General features: G+C 43.9%; 1 protein-coding gene across 4 annotated transcripts in view; it reads right to left on the reverse strand.

Moving 5' to 3' along the window:
* Positions 1-17,353, reverse strand: part of LOC105466119 (solute carrier family 25 member 16) — a 121,148-nt gene that overhangs the window by 97,091 nt on the left and 6,704 nt on the right. For 3 of the 4 annotated variants that reach the window (XM_071069631.1, XM_071069632.1, XM_071069634.1), the window contains exons 2-4: positions 15,218-15,310; positions 6,738-6,871; positions 3,845-3,908 (exon numbers count right to left, since the gene is read on the reverse strand). In XM_071069631.1, coding sequence (XP_070925732.1) covers positions 3,845-3,908; positions 6,738-6,871; positions 15,218-15,310 — 291 coding nt within the window. Of the gene's footprint in view, positions 1-3,844; positions 3,909-6,737; positions 6,872-15,217; positions 15,311-15,537; positions 16,827-17,353 lie in introns of those variants that run through there. The other variant, XM_071069633.1, reaches the window with a different exon arrangement.

A 17,353-nucleotide genomic window follows, 5' to 3' on the forward strand; every position in this document is an offset into this window, starting at 1 on the left:
CTCCTGCCTGTAATCCCAGCACTTTGGAGAGCCAAGGTGGGCAAATCACCTGAGATCAGGAGTTCGAGACCAGCCTGGCCAATATGGTGAAACCCCGTGTCTCTACTAAAAATACAAAAATTAGCCAGGCATGTGGCACGTGCCTGTAATCCCAGCTACTCGGAAAGCTGAGGCTGAAGAATGGCTTGAACCCAGGAGGCGAGGGTTGCAGTGAGCCAAGACTGTGCCACTATACTCCAGCCTGGGCAACAGAGAGGGACTCCATCTCAAAAAAAAAAAAAAGTGATATACAAAATAACACATCGTAAAATTTGGAAACTTTCTAACATTGCTCTTCTGTAAACTGAAGACAAATCATAGAGCTTACCTAATAATGTTGTCCTGTGGACTCCATGTCGAGTGTCCAAATATTATATGTCAAGAGTTCTATCAGCCAGGCTGAGTGCAAACTCATCCCACCACTCAGCCTGGGTGACAGAACAAGAGCCTATCTCAAAAAAAAAAAAAAAAAAAAAAAAGGAAAGAGAGAAAAAGGAGAGAAAGAGGAGAAGGGGAGAGGAGGGAAAGAGGGGAGGGGAGGGGAGGGAAGGGAAGCGAAGGGAAGCGAAGGGAAGTGAAAGGAAGGGGAGGGGAGGGAAGGGAAGCGGAGGGAAGGGAAGCAAAGGGAAGGGAAGGGAAGGTAAAGGAAAGGAAAGGAATGTTGGGAGAATTTGACTCAAAATTTGAATTTTCAAATGGGTGCAGTAGTGTGTGCCTCTAGTCCCAGCACTTTGGGAGGCTGAGGCAGGAAGATCACTTGAATCCAGGAGTTTAAGCCATCCTGGGCAACAGAGCAAGACTCCATCTCTAAAATAACCTTTTTTTGGCAAAAAAGTTATGTGAGTGAATAATGTTGGCACAACTGACAAGTCATATGTAAAACTTATTCCATCCATCCCTCACTCCCTCTATAAAAGTAAACATAAGATCAACATGCCAAAACAAATAGTTTTAGTAAAGAAACATGACTAGGGCTGGGCACAGTGGTTCACACCTATAATCCTACACTTTGGGAGGCCAAAGCGGGTGGATAACCTGAAATCAGGAGTTCGAGACCAGCCTGGCCAACGTGGCGAAACCCCATCTCTACTAAAAATACAAAAATCAGCCAGACATGGTGGCGTGAGCCTGTAATCCCAGCTACTGGGGGGCTGAGGCAGAAGAATCGCTTGAACCTGGGAGTCAGAGGTTGCAGTGAGCTGAGATCGTGCCACTGCACCCCAGCCTGGGCAACATAGTAAGACTCTGTCTCAAAAAAAAAAAGAAAAAGAAAAAGAAAAACATGACTAAATGTCTTTAACTTAGAATGGGGAGGGAATTTCTACACACAACACAAAATTTAGAAGTTTAACAGAGGAAAAAAACTAACATGTTTGGCCATGTAAAACGTCTGTATAGGGAAAAAAATCTTAAATGATTTTTTAAAAAAAATCATAGAACCAAAGGTCAAATCTAAAACTGGGAAATAAAATATTAGCAATATCTCAAAGAAAAAGAACTAACGTCCCACCTCCCAAACTCATAAAAATGAATATTGGCTGGCCGGGCGCGGTGGCTCAAGCCTGTAATCCCAGCACTTTGGGAGGCCGAGACGGGCGGATCATGAGGTCAGGAGATCGAGACCATCCTGGATAACCCAGTGAAACCCCGTCTCTACTAAAAAACCCCGTCTCTAAAAAAAAATTAGCCGGGCGAGGTGGCGGGCGCCTGTAGTCCCAGCTACGCGGGAGGCTGAGGCAGGAGAATGGCGTGAACCCGGGAGGCGGAGCTTGCAGTGAGCTGAGATCCGGCCACTGTACTCCAGCCTGGGCGACAGAGCCAGACTCCGTCTCAAAAAAAAAAAAAAAAAAAAAGAATATTGGCCGGGCGCAGTGGCTCAAGCCTGTAATCCCAGCACTTTGGGAGGCCGAGACGGGTGGATCACGAGGTCAGGAGATCGAGACCATCCTGGCTAACACAGTGAAACCCCATCTCTACTAAAAAATACAAAAAAACTAGCCGGGCGAGGTGGCGGGCGCCTGTAGTCCCAGCTACTCGGGAGGCTGAGGCAGGAGAATGGCCTGAACCCGGGAGGCGAAGCTTGCAGTGAGCTGAGATCCGGCCACTGCACTCCAGCAAGGGGGACAGAGTGAGACTCCGTCTCAAAAAAAAAAAAAAAAAAAAAGAATATTTTAAAAACAGAAATAGGCCAGGTGAGAATTTGAGGAGTTTGAGATCAGCCTGGGCAACATGACAAATGCCCGTCTCTACAGAAAATACAAAAATTGGCCGGGTGCAGTGACTCACGCCTGTAATCCCAGCACTTTGGGAGGCCAAGGCAGGCAGATCACGAGGTCAAGAGATCGAGACCATCCTGGCTAACACGGGAAAACCCCATCTCTACTAAAAATACAAAAAATTAGCCGGTCGTGGTGGCGGGGGCCTGTAGTCCCAGCTACTGGGAGGCTGAGGCAGGAGAATGGCGTGAACCCGGGAGGCGGAGCTTGCAGTGAGCTGAGATCACACCACTGCGCTCCAGCCTGGGTAAGAGCAAGACTAGGTCTCAAAAAAATTAAAAAATAAAAATAAAGAAAATACAAAAGGGCCAGGCGTGGTGGCTCAAGCCTGTAATCCCAGCACTTTGGGAGGCCGAGACGGGCGGATCACGAGGTCAGGAGATCGAGACCATCCCGGCTAACACGATGAAACCCCGTCTCTACTAAAAAATACAAAAAACTAGCCGGGCGAGGTGGCGGGCGTCTGTAGTCCCAGCTACTCGGGAGGCTGAGGCAGGAGAATGGCGTAAACCCAGGAGGCGGAGCTTGCAATAAGCGAGATCCGGCCACTGCACTCCAGCCTGGGCGACAGAGCGAGACTCCGTCTCAAAAAAAAAAAAAAAAAAGAAAATACAAAAATTAGCTGGATATGGTGCCATGTGCCTGTAGTCCCAGCTACTTTTGGGAGGCTGAGAGAGGAGGATGCCTTGAGCCTAGAAGGTGAAGGCTGCAGTGAGTTGTGATCACGCCACTGTACTCCAGCCTGGGAGACAGAGCCAGACCCTGTCTCAAAAAAAGAGAAGAGGAGAGGAGGGGAGGGGAGGGGAGGGGAGGGGAGGGGAGGGGGAGGGGAAGGGGAGGGGAAGGGGAGGGGAAGGGGAGGGGATAAGAGAAGGGAGAGGAGAGGGAAGAAGAGAGGGAAGAGAAGGAAAGGAAAGGAGAAAGAAAGGAATTGCTAATCATGGTTGTCTCTAGGGAATGCAACTATTTTTACTGTATAGGAGTAGTTATTACTATAGTCATAATTCGTTACAATTTTTTTAAAGAAAAAAGATAAATTTTGAAAAGTAATGGCTGGTCCAAGTGAAGTGCAGTGATGTTTAAAACTCACTGATCACAATCAGTTACAGTTTTCTTTGTTTTTTCTCCATTCACACTGTATTACATGACTAGCCTTCAAAAAATTTTTTTAAAATTTTTAAACATTTCCAAAAGTAGAACTGTCAAAGAGAATGCAAGCTTTTCACATAGTTATAAGTTGAGACTACTCCTTATCCTCTACTGTAAAAGGACTATTTTTCAGTTGGCGTATGGTAATTTCATATATATAACTGAATATAGAAAAACAACAAATGTGTGCTACTAAATCAATGTCACACTTTTTATTTTAATACATAACTTTTTTTGAGGATGCACCCAGGAAAAAATACAAGTCACAGGACACCTGCAACCTGTGCTTTCCTCAATGCCACTCATATAATCTAAACCAAATTAAGTATTTTAACAGAAAATTAATTTGTCAGAAATAAAATATACCTAACTCCTCTTACCTGCCATAGATCCAGCCATTAATCTGTGCACATGACCCGAAATTCCCAGCTTCGTAGTAATTAACTAGAAAACAAGAACACTGAATTAAATGAGATATTTTTTAAATGCTGCCCATTTTACTGTTTAATAATGAAGATTTATTTCAAGAGTTACAGGACTAATAAAAAGAAAATTAATAATAAATGTGAACGAAATGAGCACAATTAAATACAGCTTGGCAGTATTATATCACAGCAAAGGGGATGTTTCCTCTGCAGTCTCTGCTTTAATTTTTTGTGTTTCTGCAGAAGCAAACTAGCTTAGAATTGCTAAATATATGATACTGTGTATTAAGGAACACAGGCCCTTAACAAGTGACTGAGGGTAGTAGGAATAAATTGTTACTTTTTTTTTTTTTTTTTTTTTTTTTGAGACGGAGTCTTGCTCTGTGTCCCAGGCTGGATTGCAGTGGTGCAATCTCAGCTCACTGCAACCTTCGCCTCCTAGGTTCAAGAGATTCTCCTGCCTCAGCCTCTCAAGCAGCTGGGACTACAGCCACATGCCACTACGCCTGGCTAATTTTTTATTTTTTAGTAGAGACGAGGTTTCACCATATTGGTCAGGCTGGTCTTGAACTCCTGACCTCAGGTGATCCACCCACCTCGGCCTCCCAAAGTGCTGGGATTATAGGCGTAAGCCACCACACCTGGCCTAATTTTTTATTTTTATTTTTTTTAATGCTCTATAGACAATGAAGTCCTGATATACAAATGGTATCAATTCTCTCTGGCTGACTAGCTTAGAATGTTGCTCCGATCTCTGCTGCTTGTTCTTTTTTTTTTTTTTTTTTTGAGATGGAGTCTGGCTCCGTCGCCCAGGCTGGAGTGCAGTGGCGGGATCTCCACTCACTGCAAGCTCCGCCTCCTGGGTTCACACCATTCTCCTGCCTCAGCCTCCTGAGTAGCTGGGTTCCACCATGTTAGCCAGGATGGTCTCGATCTCCTGACCTCGTGATGCACCCAGGCTGGAGTGCAATGGCACAATCTTGGCTCACTGCAACTTCCATATCCTGGGTTCAAGCGATTCTCCTGCCTCAGCCTCCTGAGTAGCTGAGATTACAGGCATGTGCCACCACATCTGGCTAATTTTGTATTTTTAGTAGAGAAGGGGTTTCTCCATATTGGTCAGGCTGGTCTCGAACTTCTGACCTCAGCTGATCCTCCCACCTCAGCCTCCCAAAGTGCTATGATTACAAGTGTGAGCCACTGCGCCCAGCCAGTTTCACTATTTTATTTAATAAGAAAATCCAAAGTCACAGTGTTCCTCTCCTACAATTGAGTAACAAAAAGCACACTAAAGGCTGGAGCCCACGGATAGCTTGGGCCCAGGAGTTCCAGATTAGCATGGGCAACACAGTGAGACCCCACCTCTACAAAATGTTTTTTAAAAAATTAGCCAGGCCGGGCGCGGTGGCTCAAGCCTGTAATCCCAGCACTTTGGGAGGCCGAGACGGGCAGATCACGAGGTCAGGAGATCGAGACCATCCTGGCTAACACAGTGAAACCCCGTCTCTACTAAAAAATACAAAAAACTAGCCGGGCGAGGTGGCGGGCGCCTGTAGTCCCAGCTACTCGGGAGGCTGAGGCCGGAGAATGGCGTAAACCCGGGAGGCGGAGCTTGCAGTGAGCCGAGATCGCGCCACTGCACTCCAGCCTGGGTGACAGAGCCAGACTCCGTCTCAAAAAAAAAAAAATTAGCCAGGCCTCCTCTCCACCACTGAAAAAGAAAGAAAGAAAGAAAAAAAAATTAGCTGGGGGTGGTGGCACATGCCTCTAGTGCCAGTTACTTAGGAGGCTGAAGTGGGAGAACTGCTTGAGCCCATGAGGTTGAGGCTGCAGTAAGCCATGACCACATCACTGCACTCCAGTCTAGGAGACAGAGAAACTATCTCAAAAAAGAAAGAAAGAATAGAATAGAATAGAATAGAATAGAATAGAATAGAATAGAATAGAATAGAATAGAGGGAAGGAGGGAAGGGAAACACATTAAAAATATATTAATATTTTATGGATTTATTATCTTCTTTAAAGATACTCTAGCTTTCATTCATTAGGAGTGAACATAAAGAATTTACTTGGCCGGGTGCAGTGGCTATGCCTGTAATCCCAAGACTTTGGGAGGCCAAGGCGGGGGATCACGTGACATCAGGAGTTCCAGACCAGCCTGACCAACATGGTGAAACCCCACCTCTACTAAAAATAAAAAATTAGCCAGGCATGGTGGTGCATGCCTGTAAGAATGTAGGAGGCAGAGATTGCAGTGAGCCAAGATCATGTCATTGCACTCCAGCCTAGGGAACAAAAGTGAAACTCCGTCTCAAAAAATAAATAAATAAATAACTCATAACTGACTAACAATTCTGGAATCAGTAACTCCAAAGACAATTTATATTTAAGAGCTTAAGCTATCACAAGTCTTATTCCTTTAAAAAGGCATTGCTATATCAAAAGTAACTTTTTGGCCCGGTATCATGGCTCATGCCTGCAAGACCAACACTTTGGGAGGCCAGGAGTTCGAGACAAGCCTGGCTAAAATGGCAAAGTCCTGTCTCTACTAAAAATACAAGAATTGGCCAGGCATGGTGGCACAGGCCTGTAATCCCAGCCACTCAGGAGGCTGAGGCAGGAGAACTGCTTGAACCTAGGAGGTGGAGGTTGCAGTGAGCCTTTCAAAATAGTGTCACTGTACTCCAGCCTGGGCAGCGAGACTCTGTCTCAAAAATTAAAAAAAAAAAAAAAGTTAAAATTTTAAAATATGAAACTTTTACATATTTTTAAATGTCCAAAGCAAATGCCTGGTCAAGCATGCACAATATTCAAGAATGCAAAAGAGAAAAGATCAAAGTTTCACTACCGTTTTATAATGCTCAAATGCCATAAACTGGATTGCACCATAGGGAAAGATTCGAATCATCATTGCACCATTTCCTTTATACAATCCAAGGAATCCTTCTTTTTGAGGAACAGCACGCAATGCAGAAAATACTCCTATTTTTAGAGGAAAAATGCTGTTAAAACAGAGAAAATTACCTAAATCTAAATTTTCATGACAACCACAGATAAAGATTAATGTGCCATCACTTGGGATATAATTTTGCTTAAGGGATTACATGAATAGTAATTTCTTTTTTTTTTTTTTTTTTTTTTTTTTTTTTTGAGACGGAGTCTCGCTCTGTCGCCCAGGCTGGAGTGCAGTGGCCGGATCTCAGCTCACTGCAAGCTCCGCCTCCCGGGTTCACGCCATTCTCCGGCCTCAGCCTCCCGAGTAGCTGGGACTACAGGCGCCCGCCACCTCGCCCGGCTAGTTTTTTGTATTTCTTAATAGAGACGGGGTTTCACCGTGTTAGCCAGGATGGTTTCGATCTCCTGACCTCGTGATCCACCCGTCTCGGCCTCCCAAAGTGCTGGGATTACAGGCTTGAGCCACCGCGCCCGGCCAGTAATTTCTATAAAACAGCTAAACCTACTAAAAATACAAAATATATCCAAATAATATAAATAAGCACACCCCATATAATATAAAACCTACTGTAGAAACAGCTACAAATTACAACAAATTCTATTTATAATAATAGCAAATTATATTAAACTATAGCAATCTAAAAAATATTAACAATAGAAATATATGCAAGGTCTAGGTTTGCACTAAAGATGATCTACTCTTTTTTTTTTTTTTTTTGAGACAGAGTTTCATTCATGTTGCCCCAGCTGGAGTGCAGTGGTGTGATCTGGGCTCCCTGCAACCTCCGCCTCCCTGCACTCTCCGCCTCCCAGGTTCAAATGATTCTCCTGCCTCAGCCTCCCAAGTAGCTGGGATTACAGGTGCCCGCCACCACGCCCAGCTAATTTTTGCATTTTTAGTAGAAACGGGGTTTCACCATGTTGGCCAGGCTGGTCTCAAACTCCTGACCTCGTGATCCACCCGTCTCGGTCTCCCAAAGTGCTGGGATTACAGGCGTGACCCACCATGCCTGGCCCTGAAGATGATCTACTCTTATCTGGAAGGATGAAGGCAGGTTTCAGAGGCCTACCCAGATACATGTGTTTTGTTTGTTTACATAAAGAGACTTTTAAATAAAACAAGCAAATAAAAAGATTACCTATTAATACTCTGTAAGTGTGGGGGCAAATTTTCATTGTTAGGACACTTTAGGAATAATGATAAACAAAGGGCTCAGTTGTAATCTATATACAGTGATATTCTGAGCTTTCTAACTGACAAGTAAAAAATATAGATATAGATACATCTATATATAGTGATATCTTTATTACTTTATTAACATCGGTCACTAATCCTACAAGCAGTATACAGACTTCTCAAAAACACATGACTACTTCCATTATTCAACAATTTAAATTCAAGTTCCCTTTCAAATTTTTCAAGCAAACTTTTGATCAAATATGAAAGTAAATCACCAGGCTCATTTCAAATTTTAGACTGCAAATAACCTTTTCAGCCCTTCTCAGTAATTAAAATTGTAGGTACTTATTAACATCCAAAAGATATATCCCAAAAGTATCTCACAATAAGCAGATATCTAAATGTACTAACATTCTGTTAAGAAGAATCCTGGCGTTGCTTGGTGGCTCATGCCTGTAATCCCAGCACTTTGGGAAGACAAGGCAGGTGGATCACCTGAGGTCAGGAGTTTGAGATCAGCCTGGGCAATATGGTGAAACCTCGTCTCTACTAAAAATACAAAAATTAGGCAGGCATGGTGTCCTGCGCCTGTAATCCCAGGTACTCAGGAGGCTAAGGCAGTCTGATCTACATGATGAAACTCTGTCTCTACTAAAAATACAAAAATTAGCTGGAAGTGGTGGCAGGTGCCTGTAATCCAAGCTACTAGGGAGTCTGAAGCAGGAGAACTTTTTGAACCCGGGAGGCGGAGGTTGCAGTGAGCCAAGATTGTGACACTGCACTCCAGCCTGGGCAATCAGTGAAACTCTGTCTCAAAAAAACAAAACAAATTGGGATAAGGAGAAATTTTAAATATACTCCTTCCTTATAATTTGAGGAAAATAATTTTAATTTAAAATAAGAAGTACAACCAGGCACAGTGGCTCATGCCAATAGTCTGAGCACTTTGTGGGGCCAAGGTGAGAGGATCGCTTGAGCCCAGGAATTTGACACCAACCAGCCTGACTCAGCCTCCCAAAGTGCTGGGATTACAGGCGTGAGCCACTGCACCTGGCCTTTGTCTTTTTTTTTTTTTTTTTTTTTTGAGACGGAGTCTCGCTCTGTCACCCAGGCTGGAGTGCAGTGGCCGGATCTCAGCTCACTGCAAGCTCCGCCTCCCGGGTTTACGCCATTCTCCTGCCTCAGCCTCCCGAGTAGCTGGGACTACAGGCGCCTGCCACCTCGCCCGGCTAAGTTTTTGTATTTTTAGTAGAGACGGGGTTTCACTGTGTTAGCCAGGATGGTCTCGATCTCCTGACCTCGTGATCCGCCCGTCTCGGCCTCCCAAAGTGCTGGGATTACAGGCTTGAGCCACCGCGCCCGGCCGTCTTTTTTTAATACAGTTTTTTTTTTTTTTTTTTTGAGACATGGTCTTATTCTGTCACCCAGGCTGGAGTGCAGTGGTGTGATCACAGCTTACAGCAGCCTCTACCTCCTGGGCCCAAGCAATCTTCCTGCCTCAGCCTCCTGAATTGCTGGGACTAAAGGCAAGCGCCACCATGAGACCAGCCTGACCAACATGATGAAACCTCGTCACTACTAAAAATACAAAAATTAGCCCAGCATGGTGGCACGCACCTATAATCCCAGCTACCTGGGAGGCTAAGGTTGAAACCAGGAGGCAGAGGTTGCAGTGAGCCAAGATCGCACTACTGCTCTCTAGCCTGGGTAACAGAGCAAGACTCCATCTCAAAAAATAATAAATACATAAATAAAAGACATATAAAATAAAAACACGTCTTTGATGCCTTGGAAGTAATGTCACACTTTTTATAAGAAGTTGGAGTAGAAGTAATAGTTTTGTCCAATAACATATCTTAATCATCTGTGAAAAATTATGTTTAAAAAAGCAAAATTTTAGGGGCTAGGTACAGCTGGGGCTGCTCACGCCTGTAATCCCAGCACTTTGGGAGGCCAAAGTGGGTGGATCATCTGAGGTCAGGAGTTCGAGACCAGTCTGGCTAACATGATGAAACCCTGTCTCTACTAAAAATACAAAAAAAAAAAAAAAAAAAATTAGCCAGGTGTGGTGGTGAGCACCTATACTCCCAGCTACTCGGGAGGCTGAGGCAGGAGAATTGCTTGAACCTGGAAGGCCAAGGTTACAGTGAGCCAGATCGCACCGTTGCACTCCAGCCTGGGTGACAAGAGTAAAACTACATCTCAAAAAATTAAAAAATGGACAGGGCGCAATGGCTCACGCCTGTAATTCCAATACTTTGGGAGGCCGAAGTGGGCAGATCACCAGGTCAGGAGATCGAGACCATCCTGGCTAACACAGTGAAACTCCATCTCTACTAAAAACACAAAAGATCAGCCAGGCGTGGTGGCATGTGCCTGTAGTCCTAGCTACTTGAGAGGCTGAGGCAGGAGAATTGCTTGAATCCGGGAGGCAGAGGTTGCAGTGAGCCGGTATCATGCCACTGCACTCCAGCCTGGGCGACAGAGCAAGACTCCGTCTCAAAATAAATAAACACATGAAAAAAATTTTCGAAAAAAGCAAAATTTTAAAAAACTATCTTATACCTACAAAAAGTGGAGAGGTACCTGGAATAAAATGCTTAAAAGCATTAAAAAAAAAAAAAAAAAAAAGGTTGGGTGCAGTGGCTCACTCCTGTAATCCCAGCACTTTGCGAGACCGAAGCCGGCAGATCATGAGGTCAGGAAGTTGAGACCAGCCTGGTCAACATAGTGAAACCCCATCTGTACAAAACATACTAGGGCTTGGTGGCAGGCACTTGTAATTTGAGCTACTTGGGAGACTGAGGCAGGAGAATCTGGCCTTGAACCTGGGAGGCAGAGGTTGCAGTAAGCCAAGATTATGTCATTGAACTCCAGCCTGGGCAACAAGAGTGAAACTCTGTTTCAAAAAAGAAAAATTAAATTACATTAAAAGCCACCAAAACAGATTTATTTTTTTGAGGGGGCTTGTATATATTAAAAATAGAGGACATTCCAAAGACTACTATAATAGTTCACTGTTGCACTCCAGGAATTCACTCCAAATTTTATATGCCTTGTAGGGTATACTGTAACCAGGGTACACTGTAACCCACAGCATGTAGCCCTATAGAGCGTGAAATCTAATATGAATATGTAACCTAATGACTGCAAATCAGGAAACAAAACAACACACATCAGCACAGGGAGGAGGTTAAAGGAATAAAAGAATCCTGTTCAGACACTGATACGCAGGGTCATTGTAAAACACCCCAAGACACTGGGTAATATCATTCTTCTCCATTTTATCCTCAATCTAGACAACAAAAGAAAATAATTTCCTTCCTTTCCAGTTTTTTATAATCTCTCAACAAGTTCACAGGTCTAATTCTTTCTTTCTTTTTTGGAGACAGAGTCTCACTCTGTTGCCCAGGCTGGAGTGCAGTGGCACAATCACAGCTCACCGCAGCCTCAAATGCTTGGGATCAAGCAAGCCTCCCACCTCAGCCTCCCAAGAGTACTGGGACTACAGGCACATGCAACCACACACATTTAATTTTTTTTTTTTTTTTTAAGATGGGGTCTCACTCTATCGCCCAGGCTGGAGTACAGTGGCACAATCTTGGCTCACTGCAACCTCTACCTCCTGGGTTCAAGCAATTCTCCTGCCTCAGCCTCCTCAGTAGCTGGGATTACAGGTCTGCGCCACCATGCCTGGACAATTTTTGTATTTTTAGTAGAGACGGAGTTTCACTGTATTGGCTAGGCTTACACATATTTAATTTTGATTCTTTGTATACATGAGCAATAAACTGTGTGAGGAAGAATTCATTGCAGAGGCAGGGCACAGTGGCTCATGCCAGTAATCAAAGCACTTTGGGAGGCCAAGGCAGGTGGGTCAAACATCTTAAGCCCAGAAGTTTGAGACCAGCCTTGGCAATATAGAGAGACCTTGTCTCTACAAAAAATTTAAGACATCCTGTCGCAAATAAATACATACATACATATATAAATACATAAATAAGTCTAATAAAAACTAAATTAAAGATAAATGATAATTCACTCCTGGATATGAAGATAGTTGCAATTTTCCTATTTCAAAGTACAGACTTCCTCAGTATTAAAAATGTCAGCTGGGGCTGGAAGTGGTGACTCATGCCTGTAATCCCAGCACTTTGGGAGGCCGAGGCAGGTGGATCGACTGAGATCAGGAGTTCAAGACCAGCCTGACCAACATAGTGAAGCCCCATCTCTACTAACTATACAAAAAATTAGCTGGGCATGGTGGCAGGTGCCTATAATCCCAGCTATTCGGGAGGCTGAGGCAGGAGAATCGCTTGAACCTGGGAGGCGGAGTTTGCAGCGAGCTGAGATCACGCCATTGCACTCCAGCCTAGGCAACAAGAGCGAGACTCCGTCTCAAAAAAAAATTTTTTTGGCTGGGCAGTAAGGTCCCACGCAGTAATCCTAGCACTTTGGGAGGCCAAGGCAGGAGGATCACTTGAAGTCATGAGTTGAAGACCAGCCTGGGGAACAAGTGAGACCTACTCTCTTTTTTTTTTTTTAAATAAAAAATAAGAAACCAGCCTGGTCAAACATAATGAAACCCTGTCTTTACCAAAAATACAAAAATTAGCTGGGCACAGTGGTGCATGCCTGTAATCCCAGATACATAGGAGGCTGACACAGGAGAACTGCTTGAACCCAGGAGGCAGACGATACCATGAGCTGAGACCGCGCCACTGCCCTCCAGCCTGGGCAATAGAGCAAGACCATCTCAAAAAAAGAAAAAAAAGAAGAGAGAGAGAAAAAAAGAAAAGAAAAAATATTGACAAGAAAATGAGTTACAATTAATATACTACATAAATATCCATTCAGGATTGTAAGAATGACACTTTTAAAATGCAGTTGGGGCCGGGCGCGGTGGCTCAAGCCTGTAATCCCAGCACTTTGGGAGGCCGAGACGGGCGGATCACGAGGTCAGGAGATCGAGACCATCCTGGCTAACACGGTGAAAGCCCGTCTCTACTAAAAAGTACAAAAAAACTAGCCGGGCGAGGTGGCGAGCGCCTGTAGTCCCAGCTACTCGGGAGGCTGAGCCAGGAGAATGGCGTAAACCCGGGAAGCGGAGCTTGCACTGAGCAGAGATCCGGCCACCGCACTCCAGCCTGGGTGACAGAGCGAGACTCCGTCTCAAAAAAAAAAATAAAATAAAATAAAATAAAATAAAATGCAGTTGGAAAAATAACTGATTGTTATTCACCCTGTTAAACATCTTTCTATAAAACGATATTATAAAAATCAAGCACAGTGGCCACGCATGGTGACTCATGCCTTTAATCCCAGTACTTAGGGAGGACAAGGCGGGCAGATCACCTGAGGTTGGGAATTCGAGACCAGCCTGGTAAACACAGTGAAATCCCATCTCTAGTAAAAATACAAAAATTAACCGGACATGGTGGCACACGCCTGTAATCCCAGCTAGTCAGGAGGCTGAGGCAGGAGAATAGCTTGAACCCAGGAGGCAGAGGTTGCAGTAAGCTGAGACTGAGCCAGCCTGGGCAACAGAACAAGACTCCATCTCAGAAAGAAAGAAAAAAACTAACACAAATAATGTTTTGGCCGGGAGCAGTGGCGTATGCCTATAATTTCAATACTTTGGGAGGCCAAGACAGGCAGATTATTTGAGGTTAGGGGTTCGAGGCCAGCCAACATGGCGAAACCCTGTCTCTACTGAAAATACAAAAATTAGCCAGTCATGGTGGCGGGTACCTGTAATCCCAGCTACTCGTGAGGCTGAGGCATGAGAATGGCTTGAACCCTGGAGGAGGAAGTTTCAGTGAGCCAAGATCATGCCACAGTACTCCAGCCTCTGGGCAACAGAGCAAGACTTTGTCTCAAAAAAATAGTAATAATAATAAGCTGGGTGTGGTGGCTTACACCCAGCACTTTGAGAGGCTGAGATGGGCAGATCATGAGGTCACGAGTTCCGGACCAGCCTGGCCAATAGGGTGAAACCCCATACCTACTAAAAAATACAAAAGTTAGCCGGGCATGGTGGCGCACACCTGTAATCCCAGCCACTCAGGAGGCTGAGGCAGGAGAATCACTTGAACCTGGGAGGCAGAGGTTGCAGTGAGCCGAGGTCACGCCATTGCACTCCAGCCTGGGCAACAAGAGCAAAACTCCGTCTCAATAAATAAATAAATAAATAAATAAATAATAAAAAATCAGACTGAGTTGTTATGTGTGCCTGTGAACAATGTGACTAATTAATCCCAATAAACACGTAACATTTACTTCAATTATTCCAAGATTTGGGCTAGGAAAATATCAGCATCCTAAAATGATAATATATATAACCACTACTGCAAATGAAAGGATTATAATGGATAAGAAAAATATTCTTTGGAAAATTTGCCCCCTTTCCTTTTTTTTTTAATTGCCCCCTTTCAAGTTCCTGAATCTACAGAGAAAAAACAAAGAGCAAATTTGCCCGTTTGAAATGCTTGTTTCCTGGTGCCGTAAAGAAACAGTACTTGAACATATATTTAAAGTACTTAGCAAGGTCATTTTTATTTTTCGCAGAAAGGGTACCCTCGCCAGCAGTTTTGCCATGAGAGTACACCGAACAAAGGAGAAACAGGGTCATTTATAACCTGACTTGTCCACCCTACTGTTGTGTCCTGTTTCCATTGGCTGGAATGGGACCTCACATCCTATATTTGTCCCGATTGGCTAGCAATTTAGAACTTTTTAAAAGAGGCAAAGGAGAACAAAGGAAGGAGAAATTAACGTGTGGAATCCTGTGAAAGGTCAAAAAACACCTTTAAATAAGGAAGAGGAACAGGCTGTGACTCATGCTTGCAAAACACCTTCAAATAAGGAAGAGGAACAGGCTATGACCTAATGCTTGCTTGGAGCAGAATAAGCATGCCAGGGCAAATATTTACACTAAATTGTGGGAGCTAAGAAAATAAAGTACTTTGATTTTTTTTTATCATGGCTAGCAGATATTTAAGAATGTTAGCACAAGTCTTTGAATAAATTTTGCTTTTTAAAAGAAGTTAGTATGTATTCCTAATTAAATGGGGAAAAAGTCTTTAAAGAGGAACCTCTACTTTACTTTTTGCATCCCCAAACTTAAATTCCCTTTTTTGCCCACTTTCCACAATATTTTCATTCATTTTTATCTTTAGCATCTATTAACTCACCGAAATGCTTGTAATGGCGATTGTGAGCTTGTAATAAAACCTTTACTCGATCCAATGGAGCAACTGTTGTTTTGGCACAGCATCCAGCAATACCTAAAAATTTTTCAAAAGGTCAGGAAGAAATTGCGTACCATTTCTTTCCAGATAGAAATCATTAGTTGTTCAGCCAGCAAACCCTCTAATCTCTAATTTAGTCTCCATGAGTAAATCTGCCTACAGCATGGACATGCAGATGCCTGGTCCCCATTCCCTGTAACTTAATAAGTGAGCATGATTACACTACTTTAGTAAGTTTTATTGTGTAAATCAGCATCTAATACCTGAGGAACACTGGGAATCTTGCTAAAATGTGATTATGGAGACAGACACTTGAAGGTATTTATCCAACTGCCAGGTCCTGTTTGAAGTAACCTCCTCTTCTTCTGGAAGATTTTTATGGAGACAGACACTTGAAGGTATTTATCCGATTGCCAGGTTCTGTTTGAAGTAACCTCCTCTTCTTCTGGATCATTTTTTCATTGAAACAACCAACTTTTACCCATAAAATTAGTCATTCATTTATACATTCAGCAAATATGTATTTTGACCCTACCATGTGCCACTGGGAAAAAGTATAGATGAAAGTAGAATAAAGTGCATACATGGGCTTTAGCATAGGTCAGAGTCCAGGCCAGCCCCTCGAGCTTGGCATGCTTCTAAATCAACTATATAGACTTCTCTACAATATTGTACATCTAGTAATGACTTGATAAAATGGGTGGCTCCTCTTATAAAAAGGTGAAAAATAAGCCAGGCACAGTAGCTCACACCTGTAATCCCAGCACTTTGGGAGGTCAAGGTGGAAAAATTACTTGAGACTAGGCGTTTGAGACCAGCTTGGGAAACACAGTGAGACCTCATCTCTATAAAAAAAATGTTAAAAATCGGCCGGGTGCAGTGGTTCATGCCTGTAATCCCAGCACTTTGGCAGGTTGGGGCGGGCAGATCTCCTGGGGTCAGGAGCTCGATACCAGCCTGGCCAACATGGTAAAATCCCATCTCTATTAAATATACAAAAAAAATTAGCGAGGCATGGTGGCAGGCACCTGTAGTCTCAGCTATTTGGGAGGTTAAGGCAGGAGAATCCCTTGAACCCAGGAGGCTGAGGTTGCAGTGCGCCGAGATCACGCCATTGCACTCCAGTCTGGGCAACAAAGTGAGACTGTCTCGAAGAAGAAAAAAAAAAATTAGCGAGACATGGTGGTATGCCTCAATACTCAGAGGCTAAGGCTGGAGGATCACTTGAGCCCATAGCTGGAAGTCGCAGAGAGCTATAATTGCGCGGCTTCGCTCCAGCCTGGGTAACAGAGCAAGACCCGGTCTTTAAAAAACAACAAGTCCAGGCACGGTGGCTCATGCCTGTAATCCAGCAATTTGGGAGGCCAACGCAGGCGGATCACTTGAGGTCAGGAATTCGAAACCAGCCTGGCCGACATGGTGAAACCCCATCTCTACTAAAAATACAAAAATTAGCCAGGCATGGTGGGGGCTGCCTGTAATCCCAACTACTCGGGAGGCTGAGGCAGGAGAATCTCTTGAACCCGGGAGGTGGAGGTTGCAGTGAGCTGAGATCACGCCATTGCACTCCAGCCTGGGTTACAGAGACTATATCTTAAAAAAAGGAAAAAAAAAAAAAAACCACACACACACACACACACACACACACACACACACACACACACAAATAAAACTTTAACTTTAAAAATCCACATTCTGAGATATCCAAAAATAAATTGTGGCTGGGAGCGGTGGCTCACGCCTGTAATTGCAGCAGTTTGGAAGGCTGAGGCGGGCAGATCACAAGGTCTGGAGTTCAAGACCAGCCTGGCCAACATGGTAAAACCCCATCTCTACTAAAAACACAAAAATTAGCCGGGCATGGTGGTGCATGCCTGTAATCCCAGCTACTTGCGAGGCTGAGGCAGGAGAATTGCGTGAACCCAGGAGGCAGAGGTAACAGTGAGCTGAGATCACACCATTGCACTCCAGCCTGAGCAACAGAGTGGGTCTCTGTCTAAAAAAACAAACAAAATAAATAAATAAATAAAATGTATATTTATACTCAAATATTATATCTACTATGTTTCCATATCAAAG

The sequence above is a fragment of the Macaca nemestrina genome, chromosome 9 (genome assembly GCF_043159975.1).
Source record: "Macaca nemestrina isolate mMacNem1 chromosome 9, mMacNem.hap1, whole genome shotgun sequence".
Lineage (NCBI taxonomy): Eukaryota > Metazoa > Chordata > Mammalia > Primates > Cercopithecidae > Macaca > Macaca nemestrina.